Genomic DNA, 22,701 nt, shown 5'->3' with positions numbered 1-22,701 from the left:
GGTATATATACTTTATGTACCACATTTGAGTGTGTGTGTGCACACACGCACACCCTCTTAAATGTAACCTATAAATGAAAGCTGCGTCCCACCATATGTTAAACTGATAATATATTTATCTGTAATTAATTGTTGTTACATGGTTTAACATACACATTTCACTTACAGAGGCGTTTCGTCAAATTTGTCCATTTGGAATTGGCATCCTTATTGGACCAGGGGATGCACGGCTTGGTAAGTGATTGGTGTTCTGAACATTACCGTAGGGTCATAACTCTAGCAGGCTACTTCCTGTCCATCAGGCACCCTCTCTTCCAATTAAAAATCACTTCTCTGCAAATGTTTTCAAAAGCCCTGAATTTGTTTTGTACAGACGCTTTGCATGGAATTATTTATACAAATGTAAAATTCAAACTTGAACTTCTCTCCCACTCCATTAATTAACCTTGAGGAGACCGTTCTCTGTCTTAAATTATAATGACCAGACATACCAGGAGAAATCTGAAAAACCTAGAGAAGGGATCCAAGCTGCATATTTCCGCTTCTTACCAACATTTATAACCAGCTCATCTGTAAGAAATGGTTTTAATCTCTTAGTACTAAAACCACAGAGTCCCAGTTCACCTGTATACATTCTTGGGTCTAATTCCCTCCGTAGACAAACAACACTCTAGCCCAAATCTTGTGGGTAACTCTTTTGATATCAGGAGAGTGAGATAGCTACTATAGCATGATGCTTCCTCTCACTGGGACCCCTCTTAAGAAGGTTCTTTATCCAACCTTTAAGATCATTGCAACTTATGTGCCGCCTTTGGAAAATTTGGCATGAAAGTTCCTATTGTCCCTCATGTGAGCTAATCTCCTTTCAAATATTTTCATTGTGTGTTGTGGAATATTCAGTCCTAAATTCATGTTTGTCATGCTAGATTAGTCTAAAAAATGGCATTTAATTAATTTCACTAACTGTAGCCCTTTCATTTTTGTTTCTGGGCTAAGATGTGGATGAGTGCCTTGACCCAGATAACTGTAGATTTGGGCAGTGTATCAACACGGATGGATCCTTCCGCTGCGAATGTCCTTTTGGTTATATCCTTCAGGGAGCTCAATGTGTAGGTAAGTAAAAGTGTTGTATTCCATTGTAATGACTCCTAATTCCCCAAGTATAACAATAAAGAGGAGTAGTGATAGATGCAACTCCAGTTTAGGACCCTTACTGATTCCTTGTTTTTAAACTCTCATGCTCATGAATAATGCAGAATCCTTGCACGTGATCAGAGTCAGATACTTGCAACTTCAGCCTCCTGTAACATGCATTCATGTCTTGTTTTAACTGCTTGCAGATACTGATGAATGCTCTGTTGGAAATCCATGTGGAAATGGAACTTGTAGGAATGTTGTAGGTGGTTTTGAATGTACCTGTGATGAGGGATTTGAGCCAGGACCAATGATGACATGTGAAGGTGAGACTCTCAAATGCGTGGGTCTTTCAGTTTCAGTTTTATGGTAAACCATCAGTAACTTCAGGAACAATTGATAAATTTTGAGGTGCCAAAGCAGGCAAACTAGAGATACTCTTGTGCGATGTCTCCAACTATCTATGGCAGACCTTAGCCTCATCAGCACTTCAAATACAGGAATCCCAATCCAAATGTGAATCCTTTTACCATGTTACCCTGTTTCTAACTGGAAAGGTAAGTGAGCAGCTTCTTCACTTTCTGAGCTAGTGCGTGCTGATGGATTGCCCAGTTGGGAGTAACATAAGCAAGTTCCATTCAGTACCCTCTCCAGAAAAGTTACTGATTGTATTCACTATGCATGCGGCTTTGATGTGAGAGTTCAGACCTTCTGACATAACCTAATTCTCTCCAGCAATGCACCGGAGAGTAATTCTACCACTGGATTGGCTTACGCCACTGTTAATAAGCACTTAGGGCCTCATCCAACTCCCACAGAAGTTGGTGGAAAGTTTCCCATTGACTTCAGTGGGAGGTAAATCAAATGCATAAACACTAAGTGTAGTTTTGTTCAGTTTACACAGCACATGAATAAATAAGTTTCAGGCGATGTTGGTCACAATAAGGATAATATTTTGTAAAATGCAGGCTACAGAAGAGTCTGTTGACTTGTTGGTAGCTAAAATAAAATGCCTAGAATCAACAACACGTGTAAGAGTAAACAAGATCTGGGGGCAGGTGTTGATTTAACACTGATTGTATTTTAGTAGTACAAAGCTGGAAACGGCTCCAATTGCCAGATAGATGCTGCAGGCAGTGATTTCTGCTGCCTTGCTCCCATAAGGAAATCTAGGCAAGTAGGAATTTCTGTGGCCCTGGTCCTGTGCAGAAGTGTACAGTCAGTCAGTAGAATCACAGATCTGACAGTAAAATTTAACCTTGAGCAATTTAGCATCTCTGATTTATAACTAAACTAAACTACATACATTCTCAGCTGGCGTCTTTTGCAAAAGCAAGTTTCACTTTGCATATGGTTGTTTGTCTGAATACAGATGTAAATGAGTGTGCTCAGAATTCTCTACTGTGTGCCTTCCGATGTGTGAACACCTACGGATCATATGAATGCAAGTGTCCAGCTGGCTACGTTCTTAGAGAAGACAGGAGAATGTGCAGAGGTAAGGTTTCATAGTTAGAAGATACTGTAATTTCAGACAAGTTGGGGTATAATTCTCTCAATGCTAACAGTCCCAGGTACAAATCCCTGGGGAGCCCTGGAGGGGAAGATTAGTGTGCCCAGATGTCCCAATTTTATAGGGACAGTCCCGATATCTGGGGGGGGTTGTCTTTTATAGGCACCTATTACCCTCCTCCCCCTTCCTGATTTTTCACACTTGCTCTTTGGTCATCCTAGGGAAGTTTAAAATTTTGGGTGAAAGTCTATGGCCTGCTCATATTATGGAGAAGGTCAGACTAGTTGATTATATTGGTCTTAAAATATATTAATCTATGAAAAGGGTAATAGTATCAATGTAAAGGGTTACCCACCTTAAGTGAAATCAGTTACCTCCAGGCCAGTATTTTTCGATTATTAATTTAGCACAGCAGAAAGAAGTTGTTTGTGATTTCACTTTCAAAATGAAGAGTTCATTATTATGAGTTTCCATGAGAATCTCTCTCTGTAAGTATGTATGATTCTGTAATATGAACTCTTTCAGATCAGGATGAATGTGAAGAAGGAATTCATGATTGTGACTCAAAACAAATGGAGTGTAAAAATTTGATTGGCACTTACATGTGCATATGTGGACCAGGATATCAGCGCAGACAGGATGGTGAGGGCTGTGTAGGTAAGTGAAACTGTGGTGTTAAACTTCTGTGAGATAATCGTTTTCCCAGCAGAGCTGAGCTGAATTTCAGATAATAGAGCCAGATTCTGGAGAAAAATTGGCAATTTTGGACTTGACTAATTGTTTAGGAATTCGGGGGGAGGGGAGAGAATCACTCATCTACCTGTATAATTGTGCCCATAAATGCAGGTAAAGGGTCGTGGAGAGCCTACTTCTCCAATGCCTTCCATATGTGGCCACATATGGAAGATAAGTGTAAAATGCTACCACTGTTGTTAGTGAATGGAGAATTTTAATCAGGCCGCATTGTACACTCTCTTTGCACAGAGGTTAATGATGACACAGGCAGTCGAGAATCGGGTCCACAGGCTGAATATATTCAAAATTCAAAACTTCATACTTTTTTTTTGACTCCTGGACTAACATGTTTATGGATTTTATTTTTTGTCACATCTTTTTAAAAAAATACAGATGAAAATGAATGTCAAACCAAACCTGGGATCTGTGAGAATGGACGTTGTATCAACACAATAGGAAGCTACAGATGTGAATGCAATGAAGGATTCACTGCCAGTGACACCCAGAATGAATGCCTTGGTAAGCACCAGGTTAATGCTTTAGCAAAGCCAACTAGCATCTCATTTGGTACCGGAAGTTTGCAGTAGGTTGGGATTATTTCACTGGCTAATAATATATTATTGTTTTTGCAGAACTACTAAAGAGTTTGAACTCAGCGGGATTACCTAAGTGTCTGCAGGGTGGAGCCCTCTGTCACTAGGCACCATCCTGGCACTAAATTCTTCCTTTGCTAATTGTACTCTTGTATCAGTTGGTTAGAGTGCACTGGCTTATTATGAAAGCCTCCTGTTGATTAGTATCAATCAGCAGGGAGTTACTCTGTCCTTTTGTCTGTGATCGTTCTATTTTCAGTCAGCCCTTCTTCTTCTTTTCTCTGGGTTCAAACAAAAGTGCAACTTTTCTAGGCACACTGTGACTTCACTCCTACCCTCTTACTAAATTTCTTGTCTCCTTTGTTTCCCTCAGACATCATGTTCTCTTTCTTGCTGCTGCCAGACTTTCATTTTCACTTCCACAGTCCCAGGGTTAAGTATGCTTCCCTTTCTTTGATATTTCTGACTAAATTCCTAATATGTCATGACCCCCCTACAGGCATTGCCACGAGTACTCTACTTGCAACATAATTTGTCTTTCAGACAACAGAGAGGGCTACTGCTTCACTGAAGTGTTACAAAGTCTGTGTCAGATTGGATCAAGCAATAGGAACTCTGTCACAAAGTCTGAATGCTGCTGTGATGGCGGGCGTGGCTGGGGGCCAAACTGTGAGATCTGCCCCTTCCCAGGCACTGTGGCCTTTAAGAAGCTTTGCCCCCATGGCCGAGGATACATGACCAATGGAGCAGGTACTTCTGTCTGTAAAAGTTTAAGGGGAAATCTGCAATCAAAAAACCACATTAGTGACTATGAAATCAAGAGATAAAGTGTAAACTCCATTTGCTGCATTTTTGAGCACACAGAAATCCTTTATTTTAACACATAGACATTTAGGTCCAAATTTTCTGCAAGCTTTCCAACGGTAAGAATGCAGAATTTGCTGAGGACCTTCGTGCATAGGCAAAAAGGTGTTTGAGCAGCCAACTCAGGTGGTTAGGCACCAACTAAATCCCAAATTTCAGCAGGCTCCCCAAATCATTCGCTGGCAGGACGTACATTTGTATGCAGACATCAGGTAGTCCAGCACATGAACGTGCAATGGTGCTGGAACAGTTTTTATAGTGGGGGTGCTGAGAGCTGTTGAACCAAACTGTAAATCCTGTATATAATGGAAACCACTTCAAGCCGGGGGGGTGTGGCAGCACCCTTAGTTCTAGCACCTATGTGTCCGTGGATGTTTGCACACTCAGATCTGAGCTTTTTGTCTGTGCCTAATGGAGGACACTTGAAACCTGGCATTTGTGTTTGGTGTAATTACCTGTTTGGTTTGATTAAAGATAACTGGACAAAAACACACAATGGAGTCACCAGGATCTATAATTAAACATACCACTGAGTACTCCAAATGACCCAGGAGACATTTCAGCACAGTAGTCACTGATGCTGAGCGTTGGTGTTTTTTCCCCAGCTCTTAGAAGTGTTGTTCTCTCCCCACCCCAAGATCATGGGCTCCTGCTCAGTGTGATGCCCCAGCATGCTCTTGGTTGGTGAGCTGCATGCACACACCCCATGAAAAGTGCTGGAGCCTTGGAGAGGCAAGTCCCATTTACCCCAATATTGCATCGTTTGGTGAAGTTTTCTTTCTAGTGTGCAGTGCTAACTAGAAAACCCTGGAGAAGGAAGTGGAAAACTTTCTTTAAAACATGCAATATTGGAAAAGAGGGACTTTAGCTTGCTCTAGGTAGGCCTCAGTGATGTTCAGTGGTGTTGTGAGCTGTCAGCAGCAGAGTTTATGCTGCAGTGTTACACTCAGCTTCTCAAACCTGTAAGAAACATAATACATAAAGGATAATATTTTCAAAAGTGCTTAAGTCACTTTGACTTTGGAGGTAGGTTCTTAAGTACATAAAGGCCAGATTTGTAAAGGCACATAAAGAAGCAGACAAGTGCCTAGTGGAATTTTCATAAGCACCTATCTGCATCTTTAGGCACCAAAATACCTTTAAAAACCTGGCCCTATGTGATCTTTGAAAATGGGACTTCAGCTCGTAAGTCACTTATGTGATTTTGAAAATGTTACACAAATTTCACTTGCAAATATGCTGAAGTATCCTTGTTGATTTTCTTTGGGTCAGATTCGTAAAAGAAAATGTGAGCTTTGTCACTGGCTTAAATGGAAGCTTGAACAAGTCTTTTATTTGAGGTTCTTGATAGGGCCTCCTACTCTAGTTATTCATTTGCATTTAAAGCTTGCTCATTACATTTAAATGTTAAATTTGTGCTGCATTGCCTAAATCCTTCCATATTTTTCTTTCTAAAGATACAAGCCTCCTAAACGCATGGAGCATTTCATTATTTGGATGTTGCATTTTTCTTGTCAAAACACAGTAGTCTCACTAAAATCAGGTACAGTAATTTCCTATTATTTGTCTTCTCTCTGAATTTATATTTATTGCATTGCAGATATTGATGAGTGCAAGGTTATTCACGATGTCTGCCGGCATGGAGAGTGCATCAATGAGAGAGGATCATATCGCTGCATATGTAAACCTGGCTATACTCCAGATATAACGGGCACCCTTTGCATCGGTAGGTTTTCCATTATTTTACACCTGCCAGTACATTACTGAAGAGATGAACTTGAATGGAAATTTACAGGAATAAGAAATGAGGGTTTCCTTTCATCACAGGAAAACAAAACATCACTTGTTACCAGGCTTTGGGGGAATATTTTTGTGCGAAATAATCTCCTGAATATTTTTAACTCTTCATTACAAATCTTGGTTGATAGCACCAAAAAGAGTCTGTTTTTTCTCATTTTAGATCTGAATGAATGTAACCAGTCCCCTAAGCCTTGCAATTTCATCTGCAAGAACACAGAAGGGAGTTACCAGTGTTCATGTCCAAAAGGGTACATCTTACAAGAGGATGGGAGAAGCTGTAAAGGTGAAAACTTGAATGAAGGAACTCTACGTTTCACAGATTTTACTGTATTTACCCAAAGATACATTTCACAGACAAATAGCTACCAACATACATGCCAAGGGTCTGACTCTGATCTCACTGACTCTGGTGTAAATCAGGAGTAGCTCCACTGAACTCTGCTGTCTAAAACTGGAGTAAATGTGAGAGCAGAGGCGAGCCCAAAAATATTGGAGACAGTTGGAATATTCTAGTCACAGTAACTATAGCAGTGAATATTTTTTAAGACTTTTCTTTCTCAATATTTGCTCCCTGGTATAAGTAATTTTTCTTCTGATTTTAAGCATGTTGATTTAAGCCATGCCTTGCAATAATAATTTCATTTTAATTAATGCCAGTTATAGTAGCTCAGACTGAATGTTTGCAATACGTTGTCAAGCATCAGCAGTGTTTTAACTAACCATTCCTGCAGCACTGGATGAGAAAGGAAAATGAAGGAGAGGAGAATACTCTGTCTCCTCCATTTCCTTCCTTTACTCCCATTTCCCAGTAACCTTGGCATCATGCTCGACCCTCACCTTTCTTCCCACACCTCTCCTGTCTACAAAACTGCCTTTTGACAGGAAGAGGCAATAATTTAGAGGTTAAGGGCCTACTACAGGAGTGGGTGGGTGAAGTTCTCTGACCAGCGTTGTGCAGGAGGTCAGACTAGATGATCACGATGGTCCTTTCTGGCCTTAAAGTCTATGAGTCTATATTGCCTAAGCACATAACTGCTTTGACTCCACCAATTCTGAAACCCTCATCTGTGCCTTCATTTCTCCTTCTCTTGTCTAAAGCAACTCCCGGCTCCATGGCTTTTTCAGGTCCCAGTGTCCTACAATCAAGCTCTCCACTGTTGCTGCCCATTTTCTCACAGTTCCAAGAGGAACTACCAATAAACCTCATTTCTCAAACAGCCTCACTGGTGCCCCCATGCAGATCCAGTTCAGGGATATTCTCTGTCTCTCCTCCTCTCCGCTGCTTCTGCCTCCTCTTTGTCTCTTTTGACAAAACCATTGATCGGAAAGACCTCTCTTCTGCAGGCTTTGTCATCTGGAAGAGTGTCTCTGTAGCTCTACATCTTATCCAATTTCCATCTCTTTTCAAATTTCATCTTAAAATGATGACATTTTCTCTATTGCCAGTATCTTCCATTTTGCTCTCCCTTTGTTGCTGGCTTTATGGCTGCATGCTAACATGTATTCATCCTAGAGAACCAATTCTTTCAATGCTGAGAGGTGGAGCTCCACATGCAAAGAGGAGCTTGTGCAATTGCACATCCACAAGTGCACATACATTTACTGCAACTGCATAGGCAACTAGGTAGCTGTGCACTTAAATTCCTGTTCACATCTGCAATATCCAGTTTGTGACTATTTGTGGTAAAGGTGCACAATACTGTGGAAGCACCTTTGCATATGTATTTTAATATACATGCAAATGGGACTCTACCATTTGAAAATCTGGTCCATAATTTCTGTAATTTATACAATATGCTGTCTTCTGGCCCGCATTATTTCAATCTGTAAAAGCATTTTTAGGTCAGATCTCCAATCATTCAGTGGCTTCTAGCTCCCTTCACATGTAGTCCTACTCTATTAAAAAGGACTCTGCCTGCCCATCAGAGCCTGCACTAAGGGAACCCACTCCAGCATCAGAGCCATCGTTATCATTTGTCTGATAGATGCTACTACAAAATATGTGCCTGCTACCACTGAAGTCAATTGTCTTCCAAAGGAGCTCCAGCAGGCTATAAACTGTATTCTGCTGAAGTGGGCTGTAATCCCAAAGGAACTATTTAAACAATAATGACAAAGTAAAATGGCATTTCCTATGCCAAGTTTGGAATTGCTGTTGTAACCTACAGGGGCTTTACTCAGCCCTTTGATATTAAGGGCATTACATAAATCAATCAAAATGTAATGTTACTTGCCTGAAGCTCTCCTGTCCCACTAGCTGACATCAGGCAAGGTCCTCTGACTGGTAGCACGTTCTGCTCTGCTAGAGTACTGGGCCAGGCCTGTGAAATGTACTTTTACGTTTTACTCTTCTACAAAATATTTGTATGTTGAACTGCTAACTTGCAGCCACTTCTCTCAGTGTCGACATTGAAATGTCAGCACCTTGGTAGGGACTGAAAATGGAAGGAATGTTGGCTTACTCTTTCAGATCTCGATGAATGTGCAACAAAACAGCATAACTGCCAGTTCCTGTGTGTCAACACCATAGGGGGCTTCACTTGTAAGTGTCCTCCTGGTTTCACTCAGCATCATACAGCGTGTATTGGTAAGTGACATTGGACGTTGCTCTTCATGAAGTGGAAACTCCCATTTGAGGATTCTTATTGCATCTCATTCCTGACGGTGTTGTAACAGAATGGTGACTTCATCTCCCAGAAGAAATGAGGTGCAGAAATGGAGGCTGTTTATGCTGAAATACTGGACCAAATTCTGCTCCACTTACACTGGAGGAACCACAAAGGATGGAATTTGGCCTAATAAGTTTGTTGTGCAAACAAATTTTCTTTGCTGTGTCTGCTAGTACCAATTATTTACTGTAGAAGAAACTGATATGTTTGTGCACAGAGCCATGTTTTCTTTAAACAGCCTCTATATTTTGCACCTGCAATTAGTTGTTGGTGTAACTGAGAGTGTGTAGGTGTCTATATGAATGCACTAGCAAATCAGGTAGTTAGAGACCTAGGGACAGAGGAGGACTGCACTGGATGAAAGAGTAGGGGCAGAGGTGGAAAAAAGGCCCTTCCTCCCTCCCCCTTTCCCTTGTTTCCTGCACTCAAGTCTTTGAGTTCCCTAAGTGCAAGGACTGTCCACTGATAGCACTGTGCATGTTTCTGGCCCTTTCTTCACTAGTTATCAGCAGTTTCAATGTTGTGCGTGTAGTTGGGTGCCATGTTAAGGTATCTTTAATAAGTTGGCCCTAAATGTTTACATTTGAATGACTTGATTGATGTATACATCCATATTAGAACAGTTTCAATGTAAAATAGAATCTCTCCTTTTCGGTTCTGCAATCTGGATCTTGATTCCAGTATTCTGCGCTCCCACGGCACCAGTGTCCACGCTGTGTACACAAGGAGAGCAGAATATCAGTCAGGATCCAGCATGAAGGTTTGAGAGCAGTTCTCTTCATATTGTATCTCCTGCTAGTATTGTCAAGTGGAAAAGTAGGGATTTCTCTCTCCCATTTCTTTGGTGCAAGGTACAGGATGGAAAAGAGCGCAGTGTCAGTCATGTCAATGTCTTGTGTCACTTACGTTTCTTCTCTGCTTTTCATGCACTCTTATACTATTAACATCCTTGAATGATCATCTTCAAGATGAGTAATTACCTTGCAGAACAGTAGTAATACTTTCATCTGTTTTACCTTTAGATAATAATGAATGTGCCTCTGAAATCAATATGTGTGGGGCGAGGGGTATTTGCCAGAACACACCAGGAAGCTTCACGTGTGAATGTCAGCGTGGCTTCTCCCTTGACCAGACTGGACTCAGCTGTGAAGGTAGGCACAGTAAATAGTACAGACAGCTTGAGCCCTCTGGTCTTCTATTGTCCCAACAATAGAAGACCAGAGATGAGACCAACAATAGAAGACCAGAGATTGTCCCAACAATAGAAGACCAACAGATGAGCCTGGGGCATCTGGCATCATAAACTCAAAGACAACAGCACACAGACTTTCGCTGCCCCAGTGGGAATTTTGGGAATAAGAGGGTTCCTCTTGGATTTCCCTTCACTTCTCCCCAAATGCATAAGGAGACGGTGATTTTCCCTCTGTGCTGAGCCAAGCACCTTTGTTCCAAACTGAACATTGCTTGGTGGCTTCCTGTTGAATTTTGCCCCAGAATATGTGAACCCCTTCCCTTCCCGTGGGAGTTGTTGCTATTTGTAGATCAGCTTTGATATACATTCAAATAATAAGATATCCAGAAAGCAAAACACAGACAATGAGTTGAGAATCCTGGACACCTTGATTTTCTGATGGCTCTGTCTGTGAGTGTGGAAGGGAATTCTACTGTGTGGATCCTATTGAGCCCTGGTGAAAGCAAACACAAGTTCACTGAATTCAGTGGATGCGCCAGAAATGAATTTGGCCTCGTATACATGCCCCATAGAAGAAGGGAACAGTAAGCATGCATCTGATGTGAGTACGCAAGGAAATACTCACACGCATTGCTCTCAGCTATGCAGTTTCACTTTCATTGAAGTAAGTAGGAGCTGTACCCAGTTATTTGAAGTCATTTGCATCCAGGGGCCAATTCAAAGCTGGAATAAGCAAGTGCATGCAATGCCATTAACTTAAACCAGCTCTGAATTTGGCTCTTTCTGTCTAGTTTAGAAGAAGGATTACAGTATGAAGCACAAAGGAGCACTGTGCAAAGTCAATTTCAGCGTGTAATTCACTTCTTGCATGTGTTAAGTAGAACAGTGATTGATGCCTAAGTAATGAAGGTTAATAGAATTTGCGAAGAAAAAGATTCAGAAAGATAGAACCTGAAATGTTTAATAAAAACCAGTCCTTTTTTATGACAAATTTTATTTAATCTTACAATACAGGTTTAAAATGCACATTATATTCTTTTTTAAATGGCCTTCATTTAGATCTTTTTGTGTGCCACTGCTTCCATTCAGTCATAAACGCTCCATTCTTAAGGAATGCAACAATGCTTAATGTATACTGCTTAAATTCTGAGCAAAATATTTCGCAGGCCACTGTTTCTAGGATACACTGCTTTCAATTTTAAAAGTATTTTTTAAAAAGATGATCACATTTTGTGTCATAAAATAATTCCCAAATGACAAGGGAACTAACACAAGAAGCCACTGAAGTTAGCTTACTCCTCTTCTGATATTCCTCTATCTTACAGTTTTATATTGCCACTCATATTTGCCCACCTTTCACAAATTCTCCTCACTGATCACATGACATTGATTTTGGAGGACAGTAGGATTAAAAAGAAAAGAAAAAACCCTTTTTTAGAAACCACAGAAAATACGTGGTTAATATCTCCTTTGAGAAGAGAGAATTCCTGACATTTGGACTGTGTGTCACCCTTTTAGATGTTGATGAATGTGATGGAAACCACCGGTGCCAGCATGGTTGCCAGAATATAATTGGAGGATACAGGTGTAGCTGCCCACACGGATATCTCCAGCATTACCAGTGGAACCAATGTGTTGGCAAGTCACTGTCTTTGTTAACAAAATAAAATACACCATAATTGTGTTAGCAACAAGATGGAGGGGGGAGGTTTGTTTCTGTATTTTGTTTAGCCATGTATTTCATAAAACTCTGTCCAGCAGAAGGCAAACCTGATACGATACTGAGGCCCTCTCGTGATATTCTGAGCACTCTCAACTCCCATTGAAGTCCAATGGCCAAAGCCCTGCTTCAGCAAAGCACTTTAGTCAGAGCTAAGTGTGTGCTAGTGAGTAGTCCCATTAACTTCAAGAGAACGACTACTCATATGCTTAAGTACTTTGTTGACTCAGACATGGCCCAAATGCAGAAAACCTTACTCACCGGTCTCTCAGTCATTACTCAGACAGGACTCTAATTGAGAGTTGTCGACACATAACAAATGGCAGAATCAAACACTGTATTTGGATTGTAATAGACCTGTAAGATTAAACATCTAGCACAACACTTTGCAAGCATCTAATATTCCAGAACAATCCTGCTGTATCTGCATCTCCATCTTTTAGCTACAGTCCTACAACTGGACTGTTGTGTCTGAGAACTAGCTTTAAAATCTACTGAGATCACATGCGTGAATGATAGGTTCTCCTAAAGCTTTGTGGAGGTTTGCCCACATTACAAATCTAAAACATGATTTGTCAAAATTCAGCCAGATTTGACTGTATCTGCCCAAAGATACTTCCCCAGACCTTAGGGGTAAAATTCTCAAGGAGCACCTACCCAACACTGTTTCTGCTATTGGTTCTTCAGTGTGTTAGGAAATAAATTCACCTGCAGATTAAAATGAAACATTTGGTCCCCATCTAAAATTTGGTTACTTACCAAGTTGCTGTGACCCACATCAGTGGGGTTACTCATGGAGAATGTTATCTTCAATATGATTTCAGCAAACAGATTTGGGCCCTACTTGTCTCAGAAGTCCTAGGAAACAACTCTGTATTATACTGCAGCAGGGCAACATGAACCTGCCGTATTCAAGCGATAGACACATTATTTTTCTGCTGGCTAGAATTGCATGTATTTCCAGTCTGATTTAATTAGGTTCCACACAAGCGGCAGTTTTGCATGGATGGCTAAAGAGATATGTTTGATGACCCCATCTTTGAGAATTAAGGGCCTCATAACTCTTTGTTTGGCTCTGTTTGTTTTTAAGAGCATATAAAAATGCCTTTGTTCATTATCGTTCTGCTGCTCTAGGGAGGTCTCTGCTTTTAATTATGTTTACCAAACTTTCTGACATATTACACAGCCCTGGATAGGGAGTCTAGACATTTCTGCTCCAGCGCTCGGTGTGTTTTACATGCAGGGGAATTTGAGGCTCATTCAAAAATGGTTTGGTTATGGAAAGATTTAATTAAATGTGGGGGGAGCGGGAGATTTGATTTAAATTGGGATTTAATTCACCCTTTTAAAAACAACCTGAAAAGAATAAACTGTAATTTCCAGCTCTCTTGAATCAAAGATGGAGGAACTCTCTCAAACTATATTTTGGATCATTATTGCTTGCAGTTGAAACCCATGTCTTTGTAGGATGATTCCACAGTTGAAACCCATTTTTCTAGCTAAAGTGAAGCATATGCTACCAATGTTTCTTAGAAATGAGTGAGCCCCTGATAAGCCGGGCTGATACCAATGGATCCTCTCTGTAGGGTATATTTACTATATCATTTTCCACTGGATTTTTCTCCTTTTCCTCATCACAATCCCCCTATAAATGGAAATCAATACTTAAATTCTAGTTCAGTGGTTCTCAGCCAGGGGTCCGGGGCCCACTGGGGGGCCGCGAGCTGGTTTCAGGGTCTGCCAAAATCAACCGGAGAGTAGGGCCGCTGTTAGACTCACTGGGGCTGAAGCTGAAGCCTGAGCCCCACTGTCCTGGGTGAAGCCGAAGCTCAAAGAACTTAGCTTTGCGGGCCTCCTGTGGCGTGGGGCCCCAGGCAGTTACCCTGCTTGCTCCCCCCTAATGCCAGCTCTGGCTTTTTGTCTACTGGATATACAGGAAAGGTTCTGGCACAGGCAGGCCGTGGAGTTTTTATATCATGCGAGGGGGGGGCGGCTTAGAAAGAAAAAGGTTGAGAACTCTTTTGATTCAAAAAATCAAAAAGGTTAATTCAAAATTAGGTAAAATGAGTTCAACTTCCCTAGTTGCTGTGGTTGCTATAACCTTCTTCTAGCCCAAATTTACATCCATACTGTAGGCAAGATAACTATGAGTTCAGCAGCAATTAAGTATGTAGGTTTGAGCCATAGTTAGTGACATAGAACCCAAACCTGTCCTCGTTTTAGTTAATGACTAAACTCCTATGGACTTCAGGGAGTCAAGGTCAGGCTCTAGGTTCTACTGGTTCCTGAATGTAAGAATATGAATGTCTTAAGTATGGTTAGATATTAAGCTGGGGCCCCTGGGCATACCACAGGGGAAGAATTTGTGTCATAGGCTTTTTGCAAGATCTTTCCTTCATGTAATTTGGCAATCTTGGCTCTGCAAACAATTTATGTCTTTTTGACCTTATTACATGAAGTGTACAGGGACTTTCTGATGTTGCTGCAACACACATTTAGTTAATCACCAAAAAATGCTTTGGTTCCTCCCATGCCTTGTACAGTGTGTGACTGCTTCTCTAGCCCAGGCAGTTCTGTTTTGTGCCAAGCCATAACTCAATATTGCAAGAAATTTAAGGGATTGCTTCTAAAATATAGAAAAATAGCTAAACTTTGTCACAGAACAGTAGCATTAATAAATCTCAAGGCACTCTTGCAATTTGCCATATTGGAGAAAACATCCTGAACAATAAGCCATATATTTACTGTAGATGAGTTCAACCTGACCTCCAACTCACCATACCACTGAACTGGGGGAAAGTTCAGGTCCAGACTTTGTTCACCTTTAATATTTACATATGCTTGCAAAGGGTGCTTTAATACTATGCTTTTCCAGCTCATTTCTTCTGTAAGGAACTGTACCTCATCTATATCTCCTTTTTGAATCAAAAGAAGATTCAGTGGTTACAGAAACTGTCGTGCTTTATTTCTTCACTCTTTCCCCTTAATGTTTTACAATATAATAAATATGGTGTTACCAGGCCAGCTCTTCAGCTTCATCAAGTTTACACTTGGCATAGCTGAGAAGTGGGGCGGGGGGAAGGTGGCACTTAAGCTACTGTTCTGCTCCCTTGAGCTGGGCTGGCTGAGAGCTGAAACAGCTTCTGATATGGTATAGAGTAGCCCAAGGGTTGCTCTGTGTTACTCTGGTTGCAGTAGTCTCCTAGGGCCTGCTGCAGCAGCCAGGGATGAGGCAGAGCCCTGTTCTTGGATTTGGACATCTGATGAGGCAGCATGTTTGAATCTGTTCAGTTATCAAGGTTAGGCCTTTCTAAAGTTACAGAGGGGAGGGATAGGCTGAATTAGTCCTAAGGATAAAAGCCAGTCTCTAATCTGCTGTGCTTCCCTTCCAGATGAAAATGAATGCCTCAGTGCACACGTTTGTGGAGGAGCATCTTGTCACAATACTTTGGGAAGCTATAAATGTATGTGCCCTGCCGGATTTCAGTATGAACAATTTAGTGGAGGCTGCCAAGATGTCAATGAATGCAGTTCTGCGCAAGCCCCATGCAGTTATGGTTGTTCAAATACTGATGGTGGCTATGTCTGTGGATGCCCACCTGGTTACTTCAGGATAGGACAAGGGTAAGGGCTTCTCATATTTAAACTAATAGGCATTAGGTGGCAAAATCTGCTCCCTTGCCTATGGCTGTGGAGCTGCAAAACCAATGGCAGCAGAGCTGCTGGGAAAGGGGTAGGATTTGGGGAAGGCGTACAAGAGTTTCACACTCCCTCCCATGCTTGGAGCCAAGTTCTGCAAGGGAGATGAGGCAGGGCCATAGGAGAGGTGAAGGTGGGGATGATGGATCTATAGCAAGATGAATTCTCTAGGCCTTGCCAAGGAAGTTTGGTTCAGGGCCACAAAGGATACTACAAGCTGGAGTAGTGTCTGCTGAGACACTCCTGTTGGGAGGGAAGATTCCTCCCTTCCTTTTGTCCTACTACAAAGAACTCTAGCACCTACCCCACGTACCTGAGCTGTGCACTAGGGAGGTTTTCCCCCTCAGTATGAATTTGATTCCTGTGCAGCATAGAGCTCCTCTCTAAGAAAAGGGGAGTTGTGTGGCTCTAAAGACAATCACTGTTATCCCAGTCTTTTACTGATGACATTAGAATGAAATATCCTGATATTGGAGTGGTCCTGAGTTTCTCGTTGAATGGCATCGAAGTTCCAAGGGAATTATTTTCTGTATATATCTGTGCTGGCATGAAAAATAAGAGAATAATGCTCATTAGAACTTCATGTGCAACCTACAAAATACAGACCTTGGTCTGTAGTCTTCGGGTGCCTAAATTTCCATTAGCTTCATTGGGACTTTTAGGTGTGTGAAGAATCTCAGCTCAAGCACTTTGTAGGCCAGGATCTTTGTCCCATTCACCATTTTCAAAAGTGACTAATGATTTTTGGTTGCCCAACTTGAGGCATTTAAGACAAGAGGCTCAGTGCTTCCTGAATATCCCCCATCAAGGTGTCTCGGTTTGGGCACCCAAAATCACTAGCTACTTTTGAAAATCAGGGCCTGTGTTTATGAATCATTAAGTGTTTACATAGGGCCAAACATTGCAGGCCTTTTTTAGGCAAAGCCCCATTGGGCCAATTTCTCTGAAGCCAAAGTGTGACTGAGAAGAGAATTTGGCCTATTGACCTGAGTAGGAATTTTGCCACATAAATTGGCTACGTTATTTTTGTGTGTGTTTAGAGCAATACAAGTTCTTAATGTTGTATGGGTTTTTTCTTGAGGGGTGGAACTAATTTCATGGAACTAATTTGCATTTCTTAATTCATCAGACACTGTGTTTCTGGAGTGGGACTGGGTAAAGGTCATGGTCATGGTCAAGAATTGCCCATCAGCGATGAAGTAGATGACAACTCTCTCTCCCCCGAGGCGTGCTATGAATGTAAAATCAACGGTTATCCCAAGAGAGGAAGGAAGCGCAGAAGCACTAATGAAACCATTGCAAATGAAGCAGAGGTAATTGTCCTTCTTGGGGAGGGATTTGAGCTGTTTCCTGAGAGCCAGAATTAGAGACTTAGGGTGCAAAGAACGAATCTAGAGGGAAAAATTCAGACTACAACCAGGCATGTAAGTTCAACATGGCCCAAGGAGTTTCTCTGGGACTTTGCATGTCTGGGGGGGCTTTCTGAAGATACTCACAGTCATCAGGGAGAACTTCATGTGCAACCTACAAAGTACAGACCTTGGATCTTTGGAAGATCCTAACACACTTGCTCATTTCCTGTTTCTTATCAAACACTAAAGCTAAATGCCCATCGAACTCTCCAGCAAGGGGTGAGCTCAAGAGCGAGGACAGTTCTCTATGTCAAAGGACAGCATGAGTGTAGAACACTTTTGTTACCTTGTGGTCTCAAAACAAAGATGCTTAGTTCTGGGAGTGGGTGAGTCCCCCACTGAAAGGGACTGTTGAGCATGGAGCCTGTGGGACTCTCTCCAAAGAAAATATTGTGTTCCAAAGGCTAAATACAGAAACTGCTGGGATTCCTGTGCATCCAGTCACTGCAGCCTTTCACGAGGTATGTGGACGTGCTTCTGGTCACACACAACTCTGGCTTTGGACCAAAGACTGTCAGAGACAGTCAGGCAAATAGTGTTCTCCCTGTGTGGCCCAGATAGCGGAGCTGGTAGCTGAATTCAGAACATAATTGTTGTAAGATCACTGGAGTGACCAGTAGGTTTAATGTACATCTTTAGGTTGGGGTAACTGTGAAACTTAAATTACTACAATCTGCTGTGTTGCTCAGCCAACTCCCCCTCCTCCTCTTGCACCAAATAATGTTAATAATAGATGACGTAACAACCTGTATTTACGTGAAAAACAGTGTGTCATGCAACTAGCTGCACCTATTTACAAGTCGCCTTTCACTCCCTCCAATGGGAGATTGTTTTCTTTTCATTTTTAGTAAACATTCCTGAAAATCGATTCAAAGGAAAATAAACACTGCATCAGCCTCATCCTTATGGTTTGTTTTGAATTGACGAAAGCGAGTAGCTTCGGTGTTCAAACGGTCATAACCCTGTTCTGTTCTTAAGTTGCCTGGCAGAAAAATATTAGACTCCTCCTGTTTCCAGCACCGTACAGTGCCTGTGCACAAGAAGTCCTAGTGGCAGGTTCAACTTTGCATGTCCGTTGACTAAATTCTGCACTCTGACTCAGGCAAAATTCTCACTCACCTTGGTGTCTAACTGAGGGCTGCAGGATTTGGCTCCTTTGATAGTTTGTAAGGCCAGAAGGGGCCATTGTGATTGTCTGGTCTGAATTCTTGTAAAGCACAGGCCAGAGAACGTCCTTCAATTAATGTATACTATAAAATTCATATTCTTCTTTTTGAGAAATTTTAATTAATTTACATTAGAAATGGCACCAGATCCAAGGGCATTTAATTCATTCCCTGCCCTCTTCGTTTTGTGTTGTGCATCATGATGAGTGAAACCCAGAAAACTTTAAAGGGCCTCTTAAAATGTCCCTGCACCACATGCACATTTACCAAGCTAAGCGTCCTGCATGTTTTCAGCGTATATATATTTGCATGTGCAGATATCTCTTCTTTTCATGTGCTAACACGGGGTATCAGGGACACCCTTCACACATGTAAAATAACTCAAGTTTGTGTGTGCAAGCCAAGTTGTGTACACAGGTACATGATCCACATGTGCAAAAGTAGGGGGGTTTTGCCCACGCAAAAGTTTTTTGGGTGCACTTCTCTGGGCCCCTTGAAATTGGTGCAAAGTGTATAATCTTGCAAGATCAATGATTTAGTAAAGCACAATAAATATACTTGAAGAAGAAGCTGTGTTGACTGTGAAGCAAGCTGGAATGCCACGGGTTTGATAACTGTTCCCTAAAAATCATCAAGGTTTCAAAGCTTAGCGTGTTTGCTAGCTGATGAAGGGCAATTTGTCCCTGTGGCTGAAGAATTACACTGGCATACCCTTGCCTGCTGCAGGAAGTTTCCAAGTTAATATCGTTCCAGCTGACATTCTTTTCTGTTCCCTGAAACTCTTCCTTATAGAAATGTTGCTAATAACGCATCTCAGTGGAGTTTAGCTCATGACTTATATGAGCTCAATCACCTTGACTTCAGCTGTGTCTGCACTGGCACTGCAGGTGTAATGTCCCCCACACAGGATAGATGTACACATGCTAGCTTTGATAGCACAAGTGTGCTAAAAATAGCAGCGTAGATGCCACAGTGCAGTGGTGGGAGACATTAGCCACCCTGAATATAATCCTGTCCCAAGACCCTCGGTTGTATTCAGGGCACCTAATACTTCTTGCCACTAACGACAGCAGCTACGCTGCTATTTTTGGCACCTTAGAGACTAACCAATTTATTAGAGCATAAGCTTTCGTGAGCTACAGCTCACTTCATCAGATTCTTTTTGCAAATACAGACTAACACGGCTGTTACTCTGAAAGCTGCTATTTTTATCGCTCTAGCTCGATCAAAGTCAGTGCAATCTATTCAAGCAGGAAAATACAACTCCGGCTTCAGTGTAGATGTGTCCTTGGAGGCAAGAGCTGACACCCACTTCATCTCCAGTTCCCTTAGTCTGTAGCACAGAAGCTGTTGGAAGCCTGTTCCAACAGAGTGCCTAGGTAGAGGAAAGCTGGTAAAGAAGAAAACTAAGTCCACACGCATGTAAATGACTTGCCTGCTCCACAAACCACATTACCTCACACAGCTCATTGTTAGCTTCACTTCACTACTGTTTTGGACAGACTGGGAAGTGCGACACAGGTGTGTGGAGGGTGAGTAAAGGGTCTGAACTCTGAAATGCATCATCTCAAAGGCTCTGAGAGCCATGTGCAGCATGCAGCGTCTTTCAGTGCATGCCTGAGATGACCCATACAGAGAATGCTAATTGCAAGTAACTAAGACTTTCTTTTCTTTTGCCTTCATACACAGGACTAACTGCTCAGTTCAAGGTTCAAATCCTGATCTGACCTAGACCCTCTGCAACTCAGTTGGAGCAAGTGGGGTTGCCTGGCGTTTAAGACAGGCAACAATATAGTTTTCTTTTCAACTTTTTTATTAGATGGCCTCTTAAGTTGGAAAGAAATGTTTATAAATGGATGAAACTGTTCTGTGACAAAGCAGAGACTAATGTTAGTGTTCTTGTGCAGGATCAACCTGAGATGGAACCAGAAGTCAGTCTTGCCAGTTGGGATAGTGAAAAAACAGCCATCTTTTCATTCAACATCTCTGGGCTTAATAACAAAGATCGCATCCTGGAACTTCTTCCCGCTCTCTCAACACTGACAAATCACAACCGATATTTAATTGACTCTGGAAACGAAGACGGTTTCTTTAGAATCAATCAGAAGGAAGGGATAAGCTACCTTCATTTCACAAAGAAGAAGCCAATACCTGGAACCTACTCATTACAAATCAGTAGTATTCCTCTCTATAAAAAGAAGGAACTTAACCAGCTTGAAGACAAACATGACAAAGACTACCTCAGTGGTGAGCTGGGAGATAACCTGAAAATGAAAATTCAGATTTTGCTTCATTAATTCATCAACCAAAGACCAAATAATTAAAACCAAAGATAGATAGGTAGGACTGAATGTTCTCCCAATATGTCCTCCCAATCAGATTCTCCATATCATAGGTACAATCTTTCATGAGTACATTTGTATGAATGAGCACTATTATATTATTACATAAGCAAGGTACAGGATGAATACCCTAGCTCAAAACAACCACTTTCTCAGGCTTCTTAAAGTGTAGCTGAGCTACCTTGATATGTTGAATCTTGAAAACTGGGACTTTTATCATTGGAGGTTGGCCACTGATGCTGAGACACATCATTTCAGCAGAGGTACAAGAACATGCTTTCAACTGATGGACTTCTCTATTTTTGTAATTCTTAAACTTTGCTTCTCCAACTACAACTTACTAGGTCAGCCATTTATGATATCCATTTGGTGCTCATAAATTTTCAATCTAGATTTATAAATGCACTGTAATATTTACACAACTTAGAAGCCAAAATTGCAATTATTCAGTCTACATACTTCAATCAACCAAAGTTAGCTCAGTAGTTTATCTCAGTTATGCCTATAATACAGTACATGTAAATTAAGTGTGTGTATACTGTAATCATGCTATTTTTATCAATGAAGCATTTGTAAACTAGATTAATAATACCCTTAATGTGAGGGTTTGTAATGGTGCTTATAAAGACCAACTACTTGTTAACTGTATACACAAACCTGATGATGAAATTTCTGTGACTTACCAAAATGCACTGAGGTCAGTAGGGACCATTAAACATTCTCAGAAGTCAGATGATAATCAGTGCCATCCTACACCATGACATTATGTAATACATGTCAAGAGTACCCATAATCATTCATATCAACAAGGGTTCGACGTCACAATAAAACAGTGGGTTTTTTTAGTTTATTCTGTGACTTTGTGTTCTTGCTAATACTAGTTCTTCAGTACATTAGACTGAATGTTTATGCTTCATGCATTCCTGTATAGTGTGGGATATACTGCATGTATAGGTGATTCATTACTGAATATATGCATCTGTAGTTTATTCAGTCTTCCTATGGAGGAAGACAGAAGAGAAATACAGAATTATTCAGCAATTCAATTCAGCAATGGAATTCTCTAAAATGTAGCTTCCAAAGGGCAAGTTAGAACATTTCCAATGACCTGACCTAAATAATCCTGTCAATCAGTAACTAATAGCCAAAACATGCAAAATCAGATGTTAAATCATTATTTGGAAAACGTGCATTTCATTTCAAAAGTCGTGTCTCCTAAAGCCCCTTTGGCATGCATAAAGTATTCCATTCTTCCCTCCTCCTCCCCTCCTCATGACATCTATTGTCAAATAATCCAAGGCTGATTACAAAGGGATAATCCAGTATTGAAATCAACTGCAAATTATATGACATGCATAATGTAAAGGTGCCAGTGTTTGTCTATGAAGTACAAGCTAACACTTTAGCAAGAAAAGAACATTTTATTGATACGTGAGAATGTAATAACCAAAAGAAAAGAAAACAATTCGTGGCACTGAAAATAGAGTGGAAAAACTTGATTGGACAACATTGTAGTTGATAGATGGAAATATACTGAGCGACAATAGTTTGTAAAAGGGAAAGGTTCTGTAATAATTCACTCAGAGGGATAGTATTTTCTGTAATCAGATTTCATCTCAGATTTTTTTTTCTCCATAACCAGCTTAATAATATAAAAAGAAGTTGGCACACGGAGGGTCACCATGATGTTTTCAATAGGCCATGTCTGGTTTTATTTACCATAGTGCCACAGTTGTGAACAGCATATTTTCCACATGTTGATTAGATATAGCAAAACATATTCAGAGTTTTACAATTGTAAATACCATTCCCATTTCAATAGATAGTGAGGTTTTTTTAATGCCAGTGAAGGCATGTACATTGGA

General features: G+C 41.1%; 1 protein-coding gene across 7 annotated transcripts in view; it reads left to right on the top strand.

The window, feature by feature from the left end:
• The window catches only part of FBN1 (fibrillin 1), a 220,302-nt gene extending 198,616 nt beyond the window's left edge, over window positions 1–21,686 (top strand). For 6 of the 7 annotated variants that reach the window (XM_073303899.2, XM_078854664.1, XM_073303905.2 and 3 more), the window contains 15 exons: window positions 169–234; window positions 997–1,113; window positions 1,341–1,460; window positions 2,507–2,629; window positions 3,170–3,301; window positions 3,773–3,898; window positions 4,516–4,722; window positions 6,437–6,562; window positions 6,797–6,919; window positions 9,107–9,223; window positions 10,328–10,456; window positions 12,016–12,135; window positions 15,610–15,841; window positions 17,046–17,229; window positions 20,402–21,686. In XM_073303899.2, the coding sequence (XP_073160000.1) occupies window positions 169–234; window positions 997–1,113; window positions 1,341–1,460; window positions 2,507–2,629; window positions 3,170–3,301; window positions 3,773–3,898; window positions 4,516–4,722; window positions 6,437–6,562; window positions 6,797–6,919; window positions 9,107–9,223; window positions 10,328–10,456; window positions 12,016–12,135; window positions 15,610–15,841; window positions 17,046–17,229; window positions 20,402–20,791 (2,312 nt within the window). In that variant the 3' untranslated portion in view covers window positions 20,792–21,686. Of the gene's footprint in view, window positions 1–168; window positions 235–996; window positions 1,114–1,340; window positions 1,461–2,506; window positions 2,630–3,169; window positions 3,302–3,772; window positions 3,899–4,345; window positions 4,405–4,515; window positions 4,723–6,436; window positions 6,563–6,796; window positions 6,920–9,106; window positions 9,224–10,327; window positions 10,457–12,015; window positions 12,136–15,609; window positions 15,842–17,045; window positions 17,230–20,401 lie in introns of those variants that run through there. The other variant, XM_073303902.2, reaches the window with a different exon arrangement.
• Window positions 21,687–22,701: the final 1,015 nt, after the last annotated feature.

The sequence above is a fragment of the Lepidochelys kempii genome, chromosome 10 (assembly GCF_965140285.1).
Source record: "Lepidochelys kempii isolate rLepKem1 chromosome 10, rLepKem1.hap1, whole genome shotgun sequence".
NCBI lineage: Eukaryota > Metazoa > Chordata > Testudines > Cheloniidae > Lepidochelys > Lepidochelys kempii.
The sequence above is the reverse complement of the archived record's forward strand: the minus strand, read 5'-3'. Positions and strand labels throughout refer to the sequence as shown.